Below are 26,418 nucleotides of genomic sequence, written 5' to 3' on the forward strand. Positions count from 1 at the left end.
GAAGGCTTTGGAGCAGCACCCTATGATTGTAAAATCATAATTTCCTCTAGCTTTTGTTGTGTTCCACATGCACGCACCCGAGTCTTCAACAAACCTGTGAACGCTGTAATGATGATAATGTTGGTAGGACAGCAGAATCTTTGGGTTACATGTCTGATTGCGGCCACTTGAGCCAGGTCGTAACAGCATTAAACGCAAAGTAGAGCTGAGGCTGCTGTGACTGTCATTAGTTTTGCCAGTGGATTCTGTAGATGATGGCATATTTCACTGGATAAAGTCAAAATAAAAAGTCAGTAAATCTAAAATTACTTACTCATGACATAGTGGTTGGAGTTGGTTCCCTGTGAGCTTCTGTAGCAAGTTTGTTTTTTTAACTTTTTCATGTTTCCAATTTCTTGTACACAGACATTGCAATAATTATAATCCAAAAATGATATTAAAAATGTACCACACCTAAGTCTACAAACCTAAAAATGCTGTAATGTTTATAATGATCACTCTGTGTAAGCATGCAGAATTTTTTTATTAGTACTTACAAAAAAGGCAGTTCAGACTGATGCAAATGTTAGTTTTGCAGGAGTATGGCCAAAAACCAAAACACTGGAGTGAAGGCCAATTTCGATTCCACGAAAAGTCAAAGGATCACACTGGTTAATACAATTTATCCTGAAGGGGAAATGAATGTCTGTAACAAGTTTCATGCCGATCTTCCAAAAGTTTTTTGCTCAGAACCACAAACAACTTCATGGTGTTCTTTAACAAATATTGTCAACATATTTCACTGTATAACTTAAAACTTTGGCTCTAAATTAAAAGTCAGGGGATCACGAGAGTCATCAAAGCATATCCTCTGGACACAGAAACCAAATTTCACAGCAGTCCATCCAGTAGTTGTAGAGATGATTTACTAAAGCACAACAAATGTTGAACTTATGTTGGATCACCAAAATCATCATGATCAGACCTCTGGGAGCCCCGGATATAAGGCGGATGCACCATAAATTTCCTCGCTAATGACAAAAACACAACAGGTCTGTGTTAGTGTTTGTGTGTATGAATATGTTTTTGTAACCGATTTGAAAGAATTAATTATCTGTAATTTTATTGCGCGATTAACAGATGGTCTACATTATTTCTGACATGGCTCCTTTGTTATAGAACAAGCTGGTTAGTAATCCAGCTTCAATACGGCAATGACGACGGCTAATGTTAATGATAGATCAGTGGCTGTCTTGTTATTGAAATGAACAGAGCGTATTTCAACCCAGAAAGGGTTTCAAGTTCAGCCATCTGATACATTTTCTCTCCGCGGTGTAGATCGGCTTTTTGCTAGAGTCTGCTGTGGCAGTGAAGCACATAACAGGCATACATAATACCTTGCGAGGGTACATACAGAGCAGGATCAATGCAGTATAGGAGCCTTGGGAGGAGGATTTGAAACCAAGTGTGGATTCTTCAGCATCGCTTCTGCACAAAGTGGCACCATAAGGCATCAATTCAGAGGGTCTATTCAGCTCGTCTGCTCAGAGCGAGGAGGGCACGGAGCAGCTCTGCTAAGGGACAAGAAGACACGATTAAAATAAACAGCCAGTCAGCGGGTAAAATGACGTGAGAGTAGAGGACAAACAACGAGGAAATAAAACTGTCACCACACACATGCAGTCGCGACATATAGGAAAGACAATCATGCCGCTGCAGCATTTGTAAATCGCTGAATTCTCGACGCCGGATTGCAAAATAACTACGGCTAGAAATAGAAATCCCATAAGCTGGGTGTCGTTCGGAATCACTGTCTGTCCATGTATCATTTGCTAGCAGCTTCTGCTTTTATCTCGGCTTGTTTGTCAGTTCTTTTCTTTTTTTCCCCTCTTTTGGACAAATATGTCAACTGTACTTCAGCAATCTCTTGGAAGGTGTCAGAGAAACTGCTACATGGAGAAAAGAGTAACAACCACGCTGGGTATTGTGGAGATATTTTACGATGTCAGGACGTTCTACCACCTAAAAAAACGAAAAGAAAGAAATGAACATGTTTAAGATGAACCCTTAGAAATCACTGAGGAGTGTTGTTGTTGTGTTTTAAAGGCGGCGGAGAAGAAAATGCACTGCTCGGCTACACTCTGTTAGCAGGTAATTCAAATGATTCAAAGTGACATTTACTCAACTTCTGTAAAATTCCAACTTACAAGTAGTGCATTACTTGAATATTGAGATGTATATACAAATTCTGCTACTGGAAATATTGTGCTTTATACTAAACAACATGTATGTGGCAGCTGTTACTAATTAGTCAAGTATGTTTTCGATGAATCAATCAGTTGTTTGGTCATAAAATGTTTGAAAATATAGACCAAAGCAAGAGAGGGGTGTCCTCAAGATATTTAGTCTACTGTCATAGTGAGGAAACCTATCTCAAATTCTACATAATGTTGCTTTAAGAGGCTGTAATCACTCAAAACGATTAATTGGTTATCAAAATAGTTGGCAAATTAATCAATAAGGCAAGTTGACAAGGCAAAAAATAAGAATATACAACACAGTATTTGTACAGTAAATCAACATACTTTACATTTTACATTATCCATTATAATAATCCAGCATTATAAACTATAATAAGTCTTACTAACAGTCTGTATTATGGGGTTATCATTTACGGTATGAATGCTGCTTCCAGCCTCAAACCTCCAGACTCAGTTTATCTCTCTGCCCTCAGACTCATCAGTGGGGATCCTGAGGACACTCATCACCATGTTCTGTATTACAAAGTTGGCCAGTCCTCTCTGGTCTAAAGACTTTTTGATAGACGCTTGTAACATTTCTCCCATAACTCTCGTAGCCCTTATTTGGACAGTCACCACTCATATAACATCTCTGCTGGACTCGACCACAGGAGCCTTTCAAAGCAGCTCTGCTAAGTATCCGCAGCTTCAAGCCCTACAGGTTTATTCTGATTTTGGTTATTCAGGCACTGCAATTATCTACAAAACATTTCCAAATTGGACACTCTCCCTGTTTTCTGAACAATTCAAGGCGATTATCACAGAACACTTAACCTCAGTATGCAAATGTTTTCACTTCGTGTTGTCGAAATCGAAATGTTTTAACTCTGCATATTTGTGTATACCTTGACATCAATGCAAATGAGGTAAGCCTCAATGATTTTCAAGGCTTAAATAAAGGTTTTAATTGAATTGAAAATAAGTGTGTGCGCTGTAATGCTGCATTGTGAGTACTTTTGCTTTTACATTCTACCTAAAATGTTCCCAGATTTACTGTACATACATTGACCTGCGTGAGATTTTCCCAGACTTGCACTTGTAACAGAGTATTTCTACATGTGCACTTCTACTTCTCTCAGAGACCTTGAAAACTTCTTCCAGCCCTGACATCATTGAACGCAAAGCAGCGTTGTTCATCTTTATTATTATTATTCCTGCTGTCCTCTTAATTCAAAGTGTGATCTTAAGAAAGGCCAGCATCCCTCTCAGAGTGTGAACCTCTGCAAAATCCCCTCACAGTAAATTCAAAATAGGCAAGTGGCCATTGTAAATCGGAGGGCAGACCATTGTCCTATTTATTCTATTAATTGTGACAGCTAACAGATGGAATACAATCGGAGGCTATTTGGGCGTAGTTGTGGAAGCAATTTGTGCATAAAGTGGATTGACTGGAACAACACCATATCTAATAATTCTATTATGCATCAAATGGTGCTTGTGATTAATGAGGCTATTTTAGAGAAGAATTCTGTGGATGTACAGTAATCAGGCTTCTGTGCAGAAATGCAGGACGCGTGGCTGTGAGACTGAAAGAATAGGAAAAAAATCACTTCACACGGAGCAGAAATCACTCGTATGTCATTCATGTAAAACAAGATCGTTCACCCGCTGATTATTTAAGTGGTCTGACATGTATGGGGAGCTTTAAATAGCATGATTAGTTGTGAAGACTGTCTGATGTAAAGAAATGCTGTGAGGTAGAACATGAGGTAGAGCTGAAATTATTCAAAACCGATGATGGATGCCAGAAATTCTCCCGTTTCAGCTCCTCAAATGTGAATAAATTATCTTTTGTCATCTTTCGCATGCTCGTACAAAACAAGAAGTACTAACATGTCAGCATAAATCTCTGATAAATCAATTGATTGATTCGTTTAGAAAGTAATCAGCAGATTACTGCAGTAAATATGGATTTGTAATATTTCGTCACCAAGACTGCATGCCAGTTACCCAACTAGATATTCGATGAACACATTAATCACAGGTTCTTTATGTCCTCCAAATCCTCCTATGTTCATTTCCTTTTAATGTAAGAACACTCTGCATAAATTAGCATATTCAGGGCTGCACTGCACAAAAGCAGTTGTTTGCTGTTTTAACTTCCAAAGCTTCATTTCTACAATAGAGCTGGTGAATATGATTCCTAGTAGGAAGTTTTGTGGAATCACTCGTTGCAGACATGCACTCACTATTTTGGATCTGCTATTTTTGAGTCTGCCATGTTACTGGCATTACTATGACTAGAGTTTTCTGCAGTGTTTCCCTTAGATGAAAGTAGAGTTAATAACTGATGATGGACCAAGATGTACTTTTCATGCTGACTTGAGGAAGTCTAACCCAGAGACTTCACACGCTCATCTGCTACTCATTCAGAACGTAGCCGGCTGTTTGCGTTATCCTGCACTCCACTTGTGAGCTACGAGTCTGTTGCTGTGTCTCCGGCTCAGGCTCACAAGCTTCGATGACGAGTGTTTCCAGCATCGGCTCCCGGGCTAGTGGGCTACGACCTTGCTATGTATACGGCCCTGCGTGACGCTATTTATTATTTTAGATTTGATTATAGTAGGACTCAACGGGTTATTTTAAAGATCCGGATGAGTCACGATTCATACACCTCTATTCTACAAAAGGAAACACATATTTACACGTATTGCAGTAATTTGTAACTGTTGCTTCTGAGGGTTGTTTATGTCTGAAGAGATGTATTCAATTTAAAAAAGAACAGGTAGCAGGTAAAGGGTAACAATCAATCACCTACGTGTTCAATCAACAAGTGATGTGCTTGACTGAAGTTACGCAACACCAATACACTCCTAATGTTTTCCATCTTGTTTAGAGAACAATCTCATACAATTAAAGTTTATGGGGCTGCAATAGTTTGTGCTTCTCAATTCTTCCTCATTGAAAGTTTTAAATGGGATGTAATTGAGAAGACCGTCTTCGCATGCAGACGTAATTATAATATGCAAATCCTCCTCCTGTTTACGACCATACCCCCCCGTTCCCCTTGATGAGATGCGACCGGAAATCCCCGGGGCCGTGCAGCCTCAGTTTAGGCGTCCACACTGGTGGAGTCAGAGCTGACTCCGATGAACTCGGCCTGTCAATAATTATGCCGGCATTCTGACATGAGTCGCACAAGGGCAGCCAGCAGTTCACCGCCTGTGCCGGCTAATTGGCGTTTACAGTTCTCCGACAAAGTCATGTCCAGAAAATATCCTTACAGAGCACCGACTCTGGGCAGATGTTTTCCTGAGGAGGGGACGAATCTGACATTGTTTGCATTCAGACACTGTTGTCAATGTCACATTCAAAATGTGCTTTAGATTTAACTAAATTGTGTTGTAATCAAAGGCTATAGCTAAAGGTGATTTATTATTATATACCAAAATACTGATTATTTCTTTTGATTACCGGATAATTGTTTGGTTTAAAAACTGTTACACAATAGTGAGAATATCCTTCATAATTTTCTAGAACATATTGTCTTCATGTCGGACCAACAGTCCAAACCCCCCAAATATTCATTTTACTGCCTTAGATTATGAAAGAAAATAGAACTGTGCACTTTTGTAAATTTGCCTTGAAGAATCACACAAACTGGGGCGACCTGGCAGCCAAGTGATTGAAATGAATATCAAACAGCGAGCTACTCAAGCATGGAATTGCTTATTAATTATAATCACATTTTAGTCATTTGTGTCCTTTAGTCGGGTTTTATACAAGGAAAAGTCTTTACATTGTAGTCAACCTTTAGTCAAAATGTTTTCTCTCTCTAAACGTATTCAATCAGGCCAATAAGCCTTTGCATCAGCAGCTTCTTACACAAACATGCCAGACATTTATCAGGTTGTGTAGGTTAAAATCACACACTAGTGCTGAAACAATTAGTCAATTAATATGCCCTCCTGGTCTCAGAGCTGAGAAATCTGACATGACATATCTGACATATCTTCCAAAATCACTGCTGTGTCGTCTTAGGAACAACAGTTTGACTAGATAGTTGCTGAAATCATCAAAATGTTGCTGCAGTGTCCTTGGCCCATACTTGCATGTCCCCTTCCGCATCTCTCTCTACTTTACTGTCATTACATTTCACCCCTCACCACTGTCGACCTGTTGCATAAAAGCAAAATGCCCAAAAATACTTGAATATAACTTATGATATCTAATAAAATGAAACAAAAGACCCAATCGATACATTTTCTGATTTGAGGTCTGAAACTATTGCATTTTGAGCATTTCAGCTTAAAAGACACTCACTTGATTTATAATTTGGTCTATAAAAAGTTGAAACATCATCAAAAAATCCTCCCAAAAAAGCTCCTGAAACCAAAGATGTCAAACTGACATCTAAAGCCCCAAAATCTTCAGTTTACTATCACAAGTTCCCACAGTTGAGAAGCTGGAACGAGGAAAAAGTCTTCATTTATGCTTTAACTCAAAGCCAATTTATCAAAATAACTGAAGATTCATTTTGTTTATCAGCTGATCATGAACTCATATTTTAGATTTGATTCAGATTTTGCAAGCTGTTGGAGGCTATGCTGAAAAGCCGCCCTCTGAGTGGACGCCATCGACCGCACGCTATGATGTCAAGATTACATCAAGTGGACCATATTTCATTTTGAGTGAATGTAAGATGGCAGGTAATTGCACATTTTAATGATGGTAGTTAACACTCATATACATTATTCTCACAAAGGATGCTTTATAAAGCAGTGTTTGTGTGTGTTTGCTTCATGTGACAGTGCAGTGCTGTGATTTATGAGACCGTCTCTTAAATGGCTGTTGAATTTTTAAAGCCTGTACTTCTTTCCTGGTTACTTAATAATGAGAATATCCAGCTGGATTCATGGATACCCCAATTAAAATCTCCAGCTCAACACGGTTGTGACTGAGAAGGCGACAGGCAAACTGCTTTTTTTCCTCTAGTTTAGAAAAGATATACTCCTAAATTCATGGATTTTCTCGAAGTCTTCCTCGAAGTTTGCAAAGTTGGTTTATCATCCTCGCAGCCGCTTCTCCTGTTTAATGTGTAAACGGGATGCTGTGTGTTCAGGGTGCAGGAGCGGAAAAGGTGTTTTTACAGTCAAAAATAGAAGGAGCTTTATGCGTGTGTGTGTGTGTGAGAGAGATGCCATCCTTCAGCTTTTATTTGATTCCTCCTGCATTGTTTATGATGCTCTTGAAGCTCGTCGTTAAAGCAGCTTTATTTAGGAAATTGCGCTTGTACTCGTTGCTGCGCCTTCTTCAACAGAGCTTCATTGTGAATTTGTAAAACATAAGAGCATTTTTCAGGAGCGGTTTCTTTTGTTTACGTTTTCTGTCAGTATGTTCGAGAGTACAAACACACAAACTCATACTCGTAGCTCATCTGACCTTGAAAACTAAATTAATCTGTTACTCTGGTTTCTCCTCCTGGGATCTTCCTGTTTTTCTGTCTTTGTTCCCCATGTTTGTCTGTCTGTTAATGTGGAGATACATGTGTGTGCAGATATGTACTCGTGTTTTCTGCATTTATTGTGTGTGTATATGTGTGTGTGTGTGTGTGTGTGTGTGTGTGTGTGTGTGTGTGTGTGGGTGGGTGGCCATGTGTTCAATGTGCTCACGTGTACATGCCTTGTGCACGGTTGTGCTTGTATGTTAATATGACAATGACAAGAGCATTGTGTCTCTGGTTTAGGTGAAAGGTGAATTTAATAAGAGTGTGTGTTCAAGACCAGGATCAGAATGATCCGGGCAATTCTTTTGATGGATTGGGATCAGCTAAAATCAGATTAATTTCAGATCTTCCGTTTGTTTGCATAGATGCTATAAAAAAATAGTAATCAAGCTTAGTTGCAAGTAACTTTCCTAACTTTCTTTCTAATTTTCACAATGTTTTAATGGAAGTTTAAACACTTAAGTAAAGAGTCTAAATGACTTATTTATTATAAAAGCCACTTAAAACCATAAATCACATTATTCAAGGACTAAATAAGATTCTAAATGCTGCTGTAAAGTGTCAGTTTGTTAATGAACAACATTTCCTGAAAACCATATTTAAGAAATTCCTGCATTATTATTATTAAAGCAACATCTTCATTGGCTCAAAGCAATCCCATTTTAATACAATAAAAAAGGGAATCTAGAACTGATGTGGTTTATTGAGTTGAGGTGCTGTTGACAGTTTTTATGTGATCCCGCTGACAAATCAATCCAAAAAACAGACATGGGAAACATAACCTCCCTTGTTGGTGGCAGTAAGTTTAACCAGCTAGTATTTGTTGTGCCCATTACTGAGCGCAGCAACATTTAGTTGACCAATCGACTAATAGTGACATCCTGTTTCCATCAGGGCTGAAACTAATCATTATTTTCATTAGTGATAATCAATTGACTGTTTGTTTCCCAATTAAAGTGTCAAAAAGCATCAGCATTTTCTTGATAACTGACTTAATGAATGAATTAATCGATCATCACACTTCTTGACGATTAATTTATTGAGCAGGACACATGGACAGCTGTTTCAACTCTAGTTGCCATCACATTTTTATTTTGTATCTTGGTTTTTTCACCCAGTTTCTTCAAGTGTTAGAGGCAAGAAGAGAATTACTTCACAGCCAGATGAGCCAGCAGAAAGACAGACAATTCAGTTGACATCTGAATGGGCACCATGGGACAGAGAACCCCGCCACAGCTGCTTTAAGGCCATCCACCTTCAAACCAAGGCAATTTAAAACGTTGAATGTGAAAAGTCCAAAAAGCTTACAGGATGGTGAAGCAGGCAAAGAAATCCAGCAGGGAACTGGCAAGAATCAGAAATCCAATAAACAAGTCCAGGAAAGCAAAGCAAATATCCAAAAACACTAAAGATGCGGTCGAATAGTCTTGTTTGCTGAGCGAGGTTCCTTACTTAGTGAAATGCAGTATCTAAATGGCAGCCTTGATGAGATCTGTTCAAGTGGTCTTAAATCTAAGTAAAGGTGCTTTAAATGACCATCGTCTACAAAGGAAAAGGAGATCATTTTGTCCAACATTTCTTTGTGGCAGTAACATTTAAAACGATGCACCAGCTGGCCATTCACAAAAACAAACAACCAAACTTGTCACATTGGACATCTACAACCTGCATCAGCCATTACAACTTCCAAACACAGTCAAGTCCAATGTTTTCCAATGTGTTCAGTCATGTGGCAGTTTCTTGAGCTATTATATGCAGAGGCTTGTAATCAGATCATAATCAGAAAGAAGAAAAAGCGATGAGACATTTTTCATGGAGACAACATAGAATCCGAATCAATGAACATAACAGTGCTATCTCCTAAATGAGCTGTCATCCATTTTCAGATTTGGCAGTCGGTGGCATTGGCATGCTGTGTCCAAATAGTCGTGGTGGAAATGTGAATCAAATTTCACTCCAACGTGAATGCAGATACATCTTTTATCTTGAAATGCCAAACACCTAAAGGCTTAAAGGAATAATTAATCATGTACCTGAATTAATGGGTGAGTCATTTATTGCCTCGCTGTACCAGTTGGACCTGTTTCCAGTGCGCATTCATTATGTGCTGCTTTTTATATCAGTATGTGAATGAGACTATGATGTCAATGCTTGAGAGTGTTATTGTTCGCTGTGCATTTGTATGATGTGACCTGCTGGTAATTGGCTTCATGTTGTGTTCAATCAAGCCCTTGATGACTGACCCAGCACACCTGCAGAGTAACCTATATACAGGGGAACCCAGCATGCGGCAGTCTGCACTGTGGAAAGTCCAGCATAGGCTGAAACCATACGATGTCAACAATGGAGAACGCATACTGTCAGCGGGCCACAGAAAACAAATACAGCTGCCAAAAATTAACTGAGCATGCTGGGTTTGCACCTGATTGGGCAATTCAAATAAGGAAATAACGAATGGGACATGGAAAAGTAAACTTTGAGCAGCAATAAACTATTTTTTTTTTCTCTATAACACATGTAACAAACAACAACACCCTCTTGACTAACGGCAACTCTGAGGAGATGCTACTTTTTGTGCCTTCAGCAATGACTGATGGCATCGTCTGTCTGCCTAACACTGACTGAAACATTTTGCCTTTCACCTCTTGTTGTTGCCATACACTTTTGTACATTTCATCGCCATCTGTGAAGCCCTGTGAGATATGAAATAGAGACATTTGAAATCATCTGAATCATTTTTGCTCTCTGTGTGCAGGTCCTGCCTTGCTGTATTCTATACAGCCTGAATGAAACACAGGAAGAACGCACGGAGCAAATTATGTAGGATGTGCTGTTAGTAATCCATCTTTGTTTTTACCATGGCGGACTCACATCAGTAACATCAACCATTGCGTAATTGCGTAGCCTAGTGTTAGTGCAGTTGGATACTCTTAGCACAGTGGTTTACTTTTCTTCAGTCCTTTTATATTCGTCTTGACCTCTTGATGTTTTCAATCGAGCTAAAGTGGGTAGGAAAAGACATAGGAAGTTTGTCCATGCATGTGAGTCAAGGGAAAAACACACACTTGGAGAAGAGAGTCTCGTTGTTAACCATTGTAAAAGGGGGTATTTTGATCTAACAAAGTATTTTCTTGTTGCCTAAGAAAACTGCAAAGATGCTAAGTGAACAGTATACTACTATATTCCAAATGGAATAAAAGCCACTATTCTCCTGGGTGAAGGAACTCATGAAACCACAACATGTCCTGCCTGAAATGTGGACTTTGTTTTCCTCATTAGAAATGGTGGTCCTGGAGCAACATTAACTATGACAACTTAGGAATGATATCAGATAAGCCCATTCAACTGCACCCCATAACTAACCACTAGGAGAGGGACTGGAACATGTGGCACACCTTACAAAGACAAAGAGGGGACACAGCATGTTGAGGGGAAGCTAACGAGGGACAGGTGAAACTAATCGGGCCGTAGCAGGCAATCACACAGGCGGGGAAGCGCACAAGGACAGGAGGGTGAATTAACTGAAACCAGAGGAGAGGTGGAGTGAATGAATTACATGCAAACGAGGTAAAACAGAGGAGGATATCACAATATGTCTGCGCGGGAGGATTGATCTGAACCGAAATGCACCCAGTACAAGCAACACGGCTCACGCTACACCTCAGAATCAAAATGCACAGTAATCAATGAGTAGTGTCACTGCAGGCTGAAGGGGCCCTCTCATTTAAAGGCAGTATCCGTCCTCAGTATGTGACTTCTGTCTTCGCCGACAGCGCCCACCAGCCTCCCTCCTTCCTCCTTCTCCCCCCCCCTGACTGCCGCTGCCACGGAAAAAGCAGCTTGTTATCTCCCACAACCTCCAGCGTTAAATTAACTTTTTTATTTTTTTTTTATTCACGCTTGTTTTCCTACCCACTCAAATACACCTCTAATACAGATGAGAGTCATCAAGCATTAGTGTCCACAGGGAGAGCTGTTTGCTGTCAAATACAGCCTAAATGTCCTTATTTATTCTTGTATGCATTTTAAGCTGTATTATGGAAGCAAAATGTAATCATATTTATACATGAATATACCAGGGAATTTGTGATATTTACTTTTATCTCGCCAATCAACCCTGAGTAGATTAGCCATGAAAAATGCATTTATTTTCAATATTATTATCACAAAAAAAAACAAAAAAAACAGGCGGCGCTCCATTTTAATCGCTGGCTGAAATTTTAACCCATCTATCCATATCTTTCATGGCTCCTCGGAGAGTTTCTCTGCAAGTCTTCAGGGTTTTTTCTAAGACAGTAATTCAGCCTTTTGTAGCCAACGGCAATTAATGTCAAAACAAAGCAGCGTTAGATTTTGGGGCTGTGGGATGGATACACATTTAGAAAACTTAAATTTAGTGTTAAATGTCAGGTTTATACCTAGAGGGCTGGGGTGGGGGGGGGGGGGGCAAATCTTCAAAATTATGACAAATTGTAATGCCAGTCTCACTATATTAAGATGTATTAAGATAGACATGTGCGCATGAATAAATGTAAACGTTGATGTATCATAGATATTGCTCACATGGGTGTATGTAAATGTGTGATTTTATTTCTGGATATGTCAGGATGTGATCCACCAGAGAGATTGCATGCGTTCAGATGTGCTTTTGAGAAGTTTTTAAAGAGTGTGTATCTCCTGGTGCACGCCGCCTGTTTAAGGGTTAACAAGATACTTTTGCATGAATTTGTAATTGCCGATTAATCCATTAATGATTTCTCATGAACTTCCTCGGAGCAAAGACAAACACATAAACATGAAAGACTAAAGAAAGTTAACAATATCAGTAAGCCACCAGAAGGTGACTTCACAAAATCCCCCTCCCTCATAAATATCAAAATAAAATACAAAATAGATCATGAAAAAGTAATCTGTAACTTAAAAACTACATTAGACCCTCTATACAAACTGATATTATATCATTTTAGCTATTACTGGTAAGTAGTCTCTGTAATGCAATACACTGTACTTTTTCAGTTCTGTATGATACTGCACAATTTATCAATATCAATACGTTTTTTAAAAGAATGTCATTTGCGACTTCACTCTAATTTGTCCACAAAATGAAACAGATTCATATTTGTTGTTCTGGAAATGTGCGCAAATCAGTGCATAATCAGATGGCACCTTGTTTGCATAATTAAACAGAACATTTTAGAAAAATTACAAAAAAATCATCATCATCTTATGCAGTCAACTAGGGAGGTCGCATGGTGATATGTATTTGCTGAAAAATACTCTATTCACCTGTTGTGTCTGGCCTTAAAATGAGATCGGGGTGATGATGTTTGGGGATTTAGGGAAGACAGACGGACACAGGGAGAGCCAGCTCCACCACTTGCTTGGCAGTGGTGATAACTTATAATGGGGCAACCTGTGCCTGGACGTGCTCTGCCTTTTTGAGAGCTCTGTTGCAAGATCTTTTTGTCGGACAGCGGTTGGTGTAGGAGACTCGGACGTTTGGGCATCTTTTTGTCATGACTGTGTCACTGTGCAGGGCAGGTTTCGTTCTCTTGTCTCGTAGGTTTCAGCTTAATATGTCAGGGCTGTTTGAAGCACTGAAAACTGCTGGAAGTGATGCAGCCACCCATGTTTTGTCATTTTATTTTGTTATTGATAAAATCCACACCACATGAGTAGCTTGTGAGCATCGATTCCCACAGGAGCAATCGACCAATCCCTACTGAATATGGGCTGGATTTTTTTGGGGGGGGCACTGAAATGTTGTCATTTTTATGTTGTATGTCATCAAGTTCATCATTCAAGAATCCTGGTGTATGCTTTGTCTGTAGCCCACTCTAATTACTGACTACTCTAAAACATATTTTTGATAGTTTATTATTAATAATTAACCGATAATCAGTTGGTAAGGCAGACGACTGTCAATTAAAGATATTGCTTAAAATAGACATCCCTATTTTATTCTTGTTTTGTAGTTTTCATGATACATTATCGTTTATTGAACATCCTTGCGTTGTATAACTTTACCATGGTTGGAAATAAAAGAATACCAAAGATGGGAGAGTGAACACAAGCGATTCTTAGTTAGAAATGCATGTGTAAAGGTAATCCGTCTAAATAATCCCCTGTGAAATGTCGTGCTCCTGCATGACTGGACACAAAACAAACCTCCACTTCACCTCGCGTTCCCTCCTGTTGTCTACATATCGATCCGGGTGGCCACCGCTTATATGAAGCAATAAAACAGAAATAGAAATGTGAGGCGGAGCTGCCCTTTTACTTTTAATTTCACTCAGGGCCATTCGTGCATCTGTTCACGTCCCCTCCACACCTCCTCAGCATCTATTAAGATTGAGGCTTTTTGGGGGGCTCAGCATCATCTTAATGCAATTCAAAGACCTACATTCTACACCAGAGTTGCCGTGGTAACAAAGTCCCCCCCCGACACTTTCCACCCCTCCTTACCCGAGATGCTGAAAGATCAATAGAGTATCCTCGACGGTGTGGCAGGAAATGCTCCGGCACAGATGGTCCTCTGAGAAACCATCCGCTTTGTGGCCTACTTAGCATGTGAGAACTAACACAATCGGGCAAGGTCACTATTATATTGAAATCTAACAAAGGGCAACAATATTAAATTAAATCCGAGACCACAGCAGTGCTGGAAGCCTCTAACTGTTCTTTTAGAGGAGCCTTTTTAACAGGAAGTGTGATCTGCTCTGCCGTAGCCTACTTTAATAACTTTCCCAGCGTCTTTAAAAAAAGAAATCTGGGGAATTAATTTAGACAAGGCAGGCGCGCTGTGCTGCCAACAATAAAGGAGTGTTGCTAAATAAATAAATTCTCTCAGGGGGGTTTGGAATTTTTCCCACACAGCGTACCACCTAGTGTGTTTTTTGCTCATGGAAATAGTTTTGTTGTGTATGTTCTTTGTTGATAAATTGCACAGGAGATACGTTTTTTTTTTCTTTTTTTCTTGGTTTCAAACAGCTGAGGTGTTTCTATTTCAGACACGGGAAGGTTACAGCTCAGCCTGTCGAGTCAGAACAAGAAGCGTAACAGGCGAAGGTTTGAGTCTTTCTTATACATGGTCAAATAGTCTGAAATGTAGTGTGATATGACTGTCAGTGTTGAGTTAATTTAATCAACAACCTTTGAGAAAACTCTCCCACTGGTTTAACTTGTGCTTCAAGCTGTTCCACTTCCCTCAGAAAATGACATCAGACAAACCCAGATTTTAATGAGAGCTCTGATTGGACAGCGGTATTTCATAGTTAACGAGGTACCCTGTTGTCTGTCAGATAGTAGCCAGCCAGCAGGCAGCAGCGTGTGTGAGTGGGTGTGCAAGGGAGCGCAAAAAAGGAAAAAGCAACTGGGAATTTTTTTTATTGCTGGCTGAAAAAAAAAAAAAAAAAAAAGCAGCACAGGTTGATGTGAAATGACAGCAGTGCACTCGCGATTCCTCACCACCTCCTGCTATCTTGGACATGCTGCAACAACTCTTATCAGACCCAAGTTTGTTTTGTCGAAAAACATGGGTGAAAACAGAGGCTTTGTGCAATATGAATGAGGCGAAGCTTGAGAGATAGAGGAGGAGAGCTTGCCTTGTACCCAATTTCGAAAATATTTCCAGACGTTTTTAAATCCAGCGTAATTTAGGGCCATCGCTACTCCGAGAATTAGGTGCTTCTGGGGACAGAATTAGTGGTGTTAAAGATGTCAGCGCCACCTCAACATGGTGCAACACAGATAAAGAGGCTCTAAAATTAGTCGTGACAAATTGGATGAAAAACAGACACAATTTGTGTTGAACATCCACAGCCAGCTTTTTCTGTCTGAGGTAAAAAAATAATTATGCTAGACCTCGAAACAGAGACACGCTGTTGATTGACACATTAGATCCGGCTGGGAGCAAAAGTGTCACCCAGTGGGGTTGGATGAGGTGGTTAAGTCATTTTCTAAAAGCTAGACAAGAAAAGTCAGTTGTCATCTTCCGTACTTTATCGGCGTTAACAGGCTCTCTCATCAACAGTGAAGCTTAAGGCATTAGCAATCAAGACGGATGCCAAAGAGGGGAAAAACACTGACAATGTAGCATCAGCACATCACTGCTTTGCACTCCGCTGAGGTTTCTTATGGTTATTACAGCAAAGGATCACTTTTTATTCCTGTCACCACAGGCGTGTTCTCTCCAAGACTGAAATCAATACCTCTAAATGGGAATCAGAGAATCTGAACATCCTCAAAGCCTCCCTGGGATGGACTTGAGAAAACAAGCAGCATTTTCACCTTTTACTTTTTGTTGCCGTGATTTACATGACAGGTTTCTGTCTAATTTTTTGCAGTATATCTTCGAAGAAGAGGGAGAGCAGAGTGCAAGAAAAGGTCATGGAAATCCTTGAGCACTGTTGACAAGTGCCCTTTTCTACCTTTTTAATTTTCCATCCTGAAGTGGATTTTCAGGGCAAGAAAAACCGCACGAGGCTTGTTATATGATGGAAACGTACATGGCGTATGGTTACCTAATATAGGAAAACTGTCTGCTGATGAAACAAGAAATTATATGGTTCAGTGCTGATGCAGCCTGGTGGCACAGAAAACATTCTGTTATTTCCATTAAAAGGCTACAGAGACATGGGCTTCTGACTGTGTTGGCGCAGCCTTTCATCATCCCAGGTGCCATTATTTCAGAAAAGCTCCATTTCATTTTGTGATTGATACCTTGCTGGCAGTCTCAGCAATCTTGGTTGGACTCTGGATTTTTGCAGCAGGTCCTCATAAAGGCTGTAACTCTATTTATTCAGTCAAACATCTATATTTTTGACTCTCTTCTTTTCCTTTTGTCTGTGTTATGTACAGGACCTGGAAACGGATCAACAATGGAGCGGCTGGTTGTGTGCGTGCTGCTCTGTGCGGCCCTGGTGAAGGGATACAGCTGCCCCGGCCGCTGCATCTGCCAGCACCTCTCCCCCACTCTGACTCTGCTCTGCGCTAAGACTGGTCTGCTGTTCGTGCCCCCAACCATCGACCGCAAGACCGTTGAGCTGCGACTCACCGACAACTTCATCACCATCATCCGCAGGAAAGACTTTTTCAACATGACCAGTTTGGTCCACCTCACCTTGTCCCGTAACACCATCAGTCAGATCGTCCCCCACGCATTCCTCGGCCTGCGATCCCTGCGGGCATTACACATGGACGGCAACCGCCTCAGCGTGATAAAGAACGACCATTTTAAGGGCCTCGTCAACCTGCGGCACCTCATCCTCGGTAACAACCAGATCCACCAGGTGGCCGCCACCTCCTTCGATGAGTTTGTTTCCACCATCGAGGACTTGGATCTTTCTAACAACAACCTGCGCACCCTTCCCTGGGAAGCCATAGCCAGAATGACCAACATCAACACGCTCACGCTGGACCACAACCTGATTGACCACATCGGAGCGGGGACTTTCACGCTGCTCACCAAACTAGTCCGCCTGGACATGACCTCCAACAGGCTGCAGAAGCTGCCACCAGACAGCCTGTTCCAGCACGCACAAGTGCTGTCTGACACCAAGGGCTCCAGCTCCTCCACCCTGGCTGTAAGCTTTGGTGGGAACCCTCTCCACTGTAACTGTGAGCTGCTTTGGCTGCGCAGGCTGACCAGAGAGGATGATCTGGAGACCTGCGCCTCACCCGAGCACCTCATGGACAAGTATTTCTGGTCCATCCAGGAAGAGGAGTTTATCTGTGAGCCTCCGCTGATCACCAAACATCTTTCCACCAAGCCCTATGTGATGGAGGGGCAAGGTGTGACTCTTAAATGCAAAGCTGTGGGTGATCCGGACCCAGAAATTCACTGGCGATCACCAGACGGCAAGCTGGTGCACAATAACTCCCGCACCATCCTGTATGATAATGGCACCCTTGATATTCTCATCACCACGCTGAAGGACAGCGGGGCATTTAATTGTGTGGCGTCCAATGCTGCAGGCATCGCCACAGCTGCTGTTGAGATCAACATGATCCCCTTGCCCTTGTTTGTTAACAACACAGGCCACATGCGTGAGGACCCGGGCCTCTCAGACATCACCACCTCCTCCAAATCTGGCAACGACACCAAGGGCTACGACAAGCAGGACAGGAGGGTGATGGTCACCGAGCTGACCTCTTCCTCCGCTGTGTTACGCTGGCCATCTGAGCGCCATATCCCCGGCATCAGAATGTACCAGATTCAGTACAACAGCTCGGCAGATGATACTTTGGTGTACAGGTAAGCCATGGTGCAGGCGGAGGGGGTGGCTGGCTGGAGGGAGGGAGGGTGGTAGAGTAGGGACACGAGGAAAGGTGAGACATCTGGAGTTACCATCTGCTGAATGACACGGCGGTACAGAATAGCAGATTGACAGATCCCAAAGATGCAACTTGATTAAGTATGTCCAAAAATAAGCAGAACCCCTATTGCCATTTGGGAATAAACGTGGAAAGAATATTTCCTGTGAATTAGTGCTATTAAATGTATAGAACACATATTTACAGGTTCAGTAAACAGTTACCAACCTCTGATATATTTTTTTCATCCAGTGTTGTAATCAGCTGAACTGACTGTGAAAGGCCTTTTCAGCATCATTAAAAACATAGTATGACAATAAACAATATGATGAGAACGAACTACTTCACTGCATGTAACCGTTTGTATCATTAGTGTCTGGATTAATTGGTTGAAACACAGTGTGTGATTAGATGCGGTAGTCTAATGATAGGCTTGGTTGCAGTGGTGGAAGATTATTCACTTACTGTAGGTGAACACGCAACAATACACTATAAAAAATACTGCAATTAAGTGAAAATCCTATATCTCAAGATGGAGCTAGTTTTAACGACTTTATTTACATTTTGGTAGATTAATGCAGTGGTTCCCAACCTGAGGGTCAGAGCCCTTTGGAAGGGTCACTTAATAAATCCCAGCGGTCATGAGATGATTAATGGTGGGGAAAGAAAAGAAAACAAAGTTTTGCCACAAATTTGTATGGACTTTTCAGACTTTCCTCTAGTGTCTGCTTTATTTCTGACATTGTGATAATTTGACCTTTTCTGGGCTTCAAACATGATTTAAGTCAAATTGTCTGAAAACTTTAGAGGGCAAATCTTTCCTTGTCGGTGCTGCTCCAAACTCAAAGACATCTCAAACAAAACAACAAACTCCACCCAGACTTTCATACAATCCAAAAAGGGTTAGCAAACCATTTTGGGAAAAAAAAAAAAAAAAAAACATTTTTGAAGTAACAGCTTCAAACTCATTCTGAGGGTACAGTGTCATAGTGTAACACGTAGAATTGTGTCTCTGTCTTGTCACTTGTTCTTCTCTGTGTAACTTCAGTGAGAGGGTCAGATCACGGCGTTACACACGTTTACTTCAACATACAAGTTTTTAACACATGACATTGACATTGACATAATGAGCTTTGGTTGTAATCAGCACCTACAATACATCTGACAAATTGTTACAGACCTGGGATCTGTACTTTTTATTATTATTATTATCTGTACTTACGATTATTGTATTTTTGTAAAATATCAACATGAAACTACCTAATTACTAAAGTCTGACTGATACTCAATTTTTGATACCAATTTTAACAATAAACTTTATCGTCAAAAATCACATCAGGCTACTGAAAAAGTCAACTTTAGTGGGAATCTGATGACTTTAAAGCATCTCTGTCAGCATAATAATAATTAGTCAAAAAGGGTTTCCATATCAGCACAAATCAGACAACACATACGGCAATATCGGCTAATAATATCAGTCAACCAATATATCAGTCAGGGTCTATTAGTAACCACAGATGTCAGGTTAAAAAGTACAGCTTCCCCTCAAATGTCAGTCAAAGAATAAGTAAAGAAAAATGTACGAAATGATGAATATTTGATTTTGAAGTCAAGGCAGAATGTCATTTATATAAAATTAATTGCATGTATATAATCAGGTTAATTCACTTGTTTTGTATATAAAAGCCCAATGTGAGAAGTAGCCAGTGAAATGGGTGTACTGTAAGTATGAAGGACAATGAAAATACATCAACATGGAGTTATAGACAATAATAGCCAAATCTACACCTGTACTGCAGTTAAATAAAGTTAAAAAAAAAACAGCTCATGGTTATGCAAAATGAGCTCACTCTGTTTTTTAAATAGTGGGCAAAAACATTTACTCACCTTATTAAAATACTGTTTTGGATATGAGTTCGATGTGTCCCTCCTGCACATGAACTGAATGTGGTGAACCGGTGAAGTCTTTCAGGATTTATGTATTCACCGAGCGAGTTAATAATAGTGGCTGTCCTCCTTTCCCTTTTTTTTTTTTTTTTTTTTTTTTAGGTTTTATCAGATATAATGAGTCGCTCTCCTGTATAATTTTCTCATCCGGTTTAGGCGTGGAGCTGAGTGTTGTTTTGTCTTTAGGTGGTACATTATTACCTACAAATGATAACCATCAGAAGCCTCCCTTTGGGGAACAAATGAACAAGCTTCTAATTATATTAACGCCAATGTTGACCTGAAGACAATGCCTCTCTCCGTTGCGTTTGGAGTGGTGTAATCTTGCAGTTGCCAGCCAAATGTGACCTTAGGTATTCACACATCAAAACTGCCTCCACATCATGCGTCACTTGTCCTGCAGCCCCGCAGCTGTTGTGGCATATTCTTTAGACAGTGAGCCTCCTCTGCCTTGTTTATCACCTTGCGGTTTACCCTTGCTGTCATATCATACACAACAACCCAGTGGAGCAACTGCTATTTTATAATGTAACATATTCCCTCATAAGTCAACTTTAATGAAGTGTTGTGCTTTTTTATGTTTGTCTACCCCAATGAGTAATATTTAATGCTGGAGCTGCGTTTTGCCCTCTTGTCTTTTTGTTGTGTGGAATTGACACCTTTTTTGAGATTTAATACACCTTATGCAAATCAGTAAATGTGGGTGTTGTAATTCCGATGATTAATCGTCCACATCTTCACCACTGCACTATGTTTCTTCTCCCCGCAGAATGATCCCATCTACCAGCAAGAACTTCTTAATCAATGATCTGGCTGCGGGCCGCGAGTATGACCTTTGTGTGCTGGCGGTTTACGACGACGGCATCACATCATTAACGGCAACACGTGTGGTCGGCTGTGTGCAGTTCCACACGGCCAGTGAGGTCAGCCAGTGCCGCTTCATGCACAGCCAGTTCCTGGGAGGCACTATGATCATCATTATTGGTGGTATAATTGTTGCTTCAGTGCTGGTTTTCATTATCATCCTGATGATCCGTTACAAGGCCTACAGCAGCCCAGAGGACAGCAAGACCAAGGTCAGCTCCAGCATGCACTCTCAGACCAATGGCAGCCAGCAGCGGCTCCAGCGCTCAGCCTCCAAGCAGCCGTCCGACGAGGGACAGCGCGAGGCTCAGGCTCCTAAAGAGTGCATGGCGCTGGTGCTGAGGGTGGACAACGAGAAGAAGGACGACCCAGCAGCCAGCACCGCAATCCTGGAGGTGGAGCTGCCTCCTCTGAGCGCAGACAAGATGAAGAGGAGGACCAGCCTGGACGCACAGCGCTCTGGCCCGCCATCTGAGGACACGCAGACGGACAGTAGCTTGACGGGCTCCACCATGTCCCTGTGTCTCATAGGACCCAACGCTGGCACCAAGGAGGCTCCCAGGCTCAAGGACAAGAAAAGTGCCCTGGCCAACATGGGATTGCTCCCTAATGAGCTGGCACGAACTAGGCACAGATTCTCTTTCGACGGAGGGGATTACTCCATTTTTCAGAGCCACAGTTACCCGCGCAGAGCGAGGACGAGGTGGCACAAGTCCACCAACCAGCTCAACACGGAGTCATCGCCGCTCGCCAACAGGAGAGTTACGTTCAGCAGCACTGAGTGGATGCTTGAGAGCACAGTCTGAGGAAGGGGGGGCTGGGAGAAAAAAAAAAAAAAAAAAAAAACGGCTCAGCCACACACAAACATACACATGTAAAAACACAAATAAGTCTACATGCCATATGACACACTCTTTCTCTTGCGCACAGCAAATGATACACAAGCACATTTACTTGCTCATGCAAACTTTCTGTGAGTTGCTGGAGAAGAAGTCTCCCATCATCCTGCCTCTGCGTCATACTCCCAGAGAGGTTTGTCGGCCATGTCCTTTCTTTATGCAGCAGTGCCTTATTCTGAAAAATGTACGAATGGAGGATGCTGCTCACTGTAGTCATAAACCTTCCTCTCTATCATCGCCTCCCGACTCTGAGAACGGGAGGCACCTCTTTGGATTTTTAATTTTCTCCTTGTTTTTCTGTGACATGCCAAGGGGGGAGTGTGGCGTCTGGATGTGACTGTTTTAATTGTTTAAAAAAGAAAAACCTAAAAAAAAAAAATCAAAAAAATATATATATATAAAAAAACTTCATCATTAACTGTAAAGTGAAACAGCCAGGTATCCTGTTATGTCAATCATGTTTTTGGGTTCTTTAAAAAGAAAAAAAAAAAAAACTTTTGCACAGAAGACACGAGATACAAGGACAAGTATCACCACCAGTCTATACAATAATAATAATGAAAAAGAAGAACAGGATTTTACACATGCCGATTTCTAATGTTAGCATAGGGAGGATGGACCTGGAAGCCGAGCGCGGATTCCTCCTTGATGGTCGGACTGTATGATGTTAAATAGGTATTGTTCCAGATGTGACTGTATATTAATCGGTACTGTATCTGGCTGGTCTAGATAAAAAGACAACAAAACAAAAAAGACATATATAAGTATATTAAAAACATTGGTGTATGTGTACTAACTATGTAAGTAAGTAAGTCATATGTCACATGACTTTTTACAAAGCATTTGGGTGTTGGCTGCAAGTTTTTACATTAAAAACCTGTGTCATCACACCTCTCCCTATTTAGTATGTCAAAGTTTGGACCATTTATCCCCTCACGAAGGGTATTAAATTTTTTGTGTGGGTTAACTGTATCCGTTTTTTTTTTTCTTCATGTGCTTCTTCGGGAGCAGCTGTATGCATCCACTGGCGGGGAGGGGACACACGAATTGGAGATGATAAATATTTGATTCCCGAGTGCTATTTATAAGGCTTCTGTGAAAGCGGCACGACGGAAAAGGCGCGCAGAGCAGAGTGTGGGGGGTGTGGGACGGCGAGGGACGCGATAACTGGTGAAATGCTGAATTCAAATGCAGCCAGCTGTTACTAACAAGAGTGTAAGATCTGAGGATCCCACTAGGGGGAGACAAGGCGTTCAAAAGTTCACAATTAGGATGTCATAATGACCTTTTATTAGCAGAGAGCTTGTGTAGCATCCTGCTTTTAAGGTTCAGCTTTGTCTCAAGAACACTTAAACCAAACTTACTGCACTCTCTGTATGCAGACAGTTTATAAATGATTTACAACACATTGTAATGTAGTTGTGAGCAGAGTCGAGGACATTTTTGAAGTGTTTGTTAACGTGTTTGCCCACATCTATAATGTATAACTGACTGAATGATTAATAACTCAGTATGACAGAGCTGTAATCATATTTAATGATATATAATTACAAACAGTGGAAGAAGCACTCAGAACTTGTTCTTAAGAAGAGGCAGCCAAACCATAGTGTTAAAATACTACACTTAAATACTTACTGAAGTAAAAGTACAAAAGTATTTGCATCAAAATTAATTAAAGTACCCATTATGTAGAATGAAATATTAAATTACTGGATTATGATTATTGATGCATTATTATGTTTAAATGTTGAAGCTGGTTTCAGGGGCGTAGGAATGAGTTTAACATTGGGGGGACACATATCGGAAACCTGACAGATCTCATAGGTGTGACTGGCAAAGGACAAAAAAGCAGGAAAATATACGACTCCACTATGTCTCTCTTTACATTTATTTTGTCCCGTTGTCGGCTTCAGCTAAGAAAGAAATAGTTCGCCCCACACGTCCAAAAGAACACATTCTTAGAACACACAGAGTTTCTCCTAGATTGTTTTGTAACAGTGGTGCTCTGAGTCGGTAACCTTGCAACACTAGGGGAAAGAAAATTCTGAAAAACGACCCTTTAAATGGTGACTACCGGTAAGATTTAAAAAAAGTAAAAAAAAAAAATATTTCCAGAATTTAAGAATCAGAATCTAAGACATGAGACAAAATAGTGTAGAAGTTGACATTGCTGCTTGAAAATATGTAAACTTCTTGAGCATTAGAGAACTTTTTTACCATTATTTTCTTCATTATTATAGATTTTTTTATGGAAACAATCTGTTTCAGAAGTCAGTGGGCCACATGACATGGAAGCTATTGAGAAAAAAATCATAATATCAGCATATTAATATTCATATAAAAGAGATGAAGCACTAAAATACAATAAAATGACCTGTGTCTCATTCTTCCAATTTACTAATACAATTTGCTGCTGGTTTGGAATCACTGGGTCACATGACATGGAAGATATTGAAAAAAGTGCAATTATTTTGTATTAATATATTTATACTAAGTTATTTAATGACGGTCCCTAAATCAGTTTCCAGCGATTCAGTGTGAGGCTCTGGGAGGTGAGCTAACAATCCACCTGCTGCTCACATTGGGCGAACCTCAGTTAAGTCGCGGCTGGACCCGAGTGAATATCCACCGAATAGCTAACCAAAAACTAACTAGAAGTTAGGAGTGACATGAAGACAGCGGTGAGAGGTCATTTTGTCTACCAATACCCACTCTCAAACCTCTCATGATCAACAAACTAAAATCACTTCACCCTTCTTAATAGCACCTACCTGCAACTCTGAGGTGCTGGCTCTCCCTGCATCATCCTCACCAGTGTTAGTTTCCAGATGAACTTCATCTGATCTCTAATATAAAAGCAGTGGAGATGAATAAGGTATAGAAAGATACTGATCAGAATGTCAAGAAAAAGTGAAAAACACAAACTAACTCCTTTCTAGATGTGGGAGATGTGTAACGTTACTCGTTTTCGAGTTACATGGGTCAAGTTAATAGAAAAATCATGTTCTTTTACAACCATCTTAAATACTGTTTTTAGTGTCAAATCGCTTTTGTCCCTTATGTTACTGGAAAGTCCGCCATATTTTCGTCAGCCAATGTTGGCTAAGGTTAGCAACGTTAATAGTAAAAACGTTTACCTAGCAAGAGTGTACAAGTTAGATGTTGAATCACAACATCAGCTTAACGTTAGCCAGAAAATAAAATTATCCTCTTATCCCACTCACATTTCCTTTCTTTCTTTTCTTCCCCATGAGAAAGAAATCACTTAGACTGAGCTGCTGTTGTCTTCTCATCTTAACCTCTGACCTGTTGCCAGCTGCAGACTCCCGCTTCCCAAACAGTCTGCGCTGTTGAGGGGGCGGGCGGTGACACGACGCTGTGTTGCGCTTTCAAAATAAAAGCAAGTGAGTTAAATATTTCAAAATAAAAAAAAAATTCTACTGGCGGTATAATTTTGGGTGGGACAAATGTGCCTGTCTCCAATATTGGAAGGGACACGTCCCCCCCCGGTTCTTACGCCTCTGGTTTAGATTATCTGCTGTGCAACAATTTACCCTTGGGGATACAGTTTATCGATTATATCACATTATATTGTATTTTTTTATTGCATTTTATATCTTCAAACTAAATCTTCCAAGTAACTGAAGTTGTCACTTAAGTGTTGCAGCATTAAAATATGTGCCTCTGAACTGCAGAGGGGAAGCAGAAAATGGAAATACTTGAGTAGAAGTACTTCAAATTTGTACACTGCTTGTCCAACACTGAACAAATGAACAAAAGTCAGTTAGAAAACATAATGTCAGTGATTATTTACATTACAAAATGTTTAAAAACAGTTAAGATGTTTTAAGCTTTCGGCCACATCTCACCACCTTCATTGTCAATAAATAAATGGCTGATAAATATATTAAAAATATGACACAAATGTACACACATCAAGTAGAAGAATAAATACTGTTGTTAAAAAGGGACTGATTCAACTTTTTTACTAAAGTAAAAGTAAAAAGCTACAAGCTTGTATAGGTTTAAAAGTAAAAAGTATCCCTCTGAAGGACATGTCACATTAATATAATATTAAACTTAAAGGTAGAATCAGCAGGATTTATTCCCAGCACTGCAAAAACGAAGAAAAAAAGGAAACCAGGCAGAGGGCTGCAGGGTCTCTGCAGATACAAGCCGCTCGAACACGCTCTTTCTGTTTCCATCTCATTGTGTCTTTTTTAACGCTATTTCATCCGGCTATGTCTCCTGTGCGTGATATACACTGATGGGCTGAACTCACATTGGGGATAATGCCCCTCAGATGCATGAGAAGTGAAGGAGCAACCCTGTCTTTCAATGTTATGATAAGAAATGACAGATTTTTGGGTTAAAAAATATAGGAAGTGAAAGTTAAGAGTTATCAGAAAACATCATATTTAAGGAAAGTACAGATGTTTCACAGAAAGGACACTCAAAAAACACTAAAGAATATAGATAAATGTGTTGTTTGTCTATAAATGCTGCACACAAGGGTGACAAACAGGCGTGACGCCATGAGAAGATACGATCAGGGTGGATGAGGGATATTTGTTTGCCGCTCCAGAAACCAGCCCTTGTCCCTCTGATTACAGCTACTTAGGACATGCCGAGATGAAACGAAGCTGCGTGGACAGCAGAGAGATAAAAC

At 40.6% G+C, this 26,418-nt stretch overlaps 1 protein-coding gene and 2 long non-coding RNA genes across 10 annotated transcripts in view; 1 reads left to right on the forward strand and 2 right to left on the reverse strand.

The window, feature by feature from the left end:
• The window catches only part of lrfn1 (leucine rich repeat and fibronectin type III domain containing 1), a 196,036-nt gene extending 173,320 nt beyond the window's left edge, over positions 1–22,716 (forward strand). For 4 of the 6 annotated variants that reach the window (XM_037075058.1, XM_037075076.1, XM_037075085.1 and 1 more), the window contains 2 exons: positions 16,585–17,980; positions 20,756–22,716. In XM_037075058.1, the coding sequence (XP_036930953.1) occupies positions 16,605–17,980; positions 20,756–21,656 (2,277 nt within the window). In that variant the 5' untranslated portion in view covers positions 16,585–16,604 and the 3' untranslated portion in view covers positions 21,657–22,716. Of the gene's footprint in view, positions 1–2,085; positions 2,131–2,713; positions 3,199–16,584; positions 17,981–20,755 lie in introns of those variants that run through there. The other 2 variants (XM_037075066.1, XR_005070758.1) reach the window with 2 other exon arrangements.
• On the reverse strand, positions 505–25,118 carry LOC119006415. 3 transcript variants are annotated; one of them, XR_005070783.1, is made up of 4 exons: positions 24,974–25,118; positions 24,521–24,595; positions 1,377–1,553; positions 505–1,010 (listed from the first exon to the last, which is right to left on the reverse strand). It is a non-coding gene; the product is annotated as an uncharacterized LOC119006415 (long non-coding RNA). The 3 variants fall into 3 exon arrangements; XR_005070781.1 differs by having other exon boundaries at positions 505–1,550; XR_005070780.1 differs by having other exon boundaries at positions 505–1,553.
• On the reverse strand, positions 8,796–10,428 carry LOC119006424. Its single transcript, XR_005070784.1, has 2 exons — positions 9,759–10,428; positions 8,796–8,980 (listed from the first exon to the last, which is right to left on the reverse strand). It is a non-coding gene; the product is annotated as an uncharacterized LOC119006424 (long non-coding RNA).
• Positions 25,119–26,418: the final 1,300 nt, after the last annotated feature.

Source organism: Acanthopagrus latus, chromosome 2 (genome assembly GCF_904848185.1).
Source record: "Acanthopagrus latus isolate v.2019 chromosome 2, fAcaLat1.1, whole genome shotgun sequence".
Classification (NCBI taxonomy): domain Eukaryota; kingdom Metazoa; phylum Chordata; class Actinopteri; order Spariformes; family Sparidae; genus Acanthopagrus; species Acanthopagrus latus.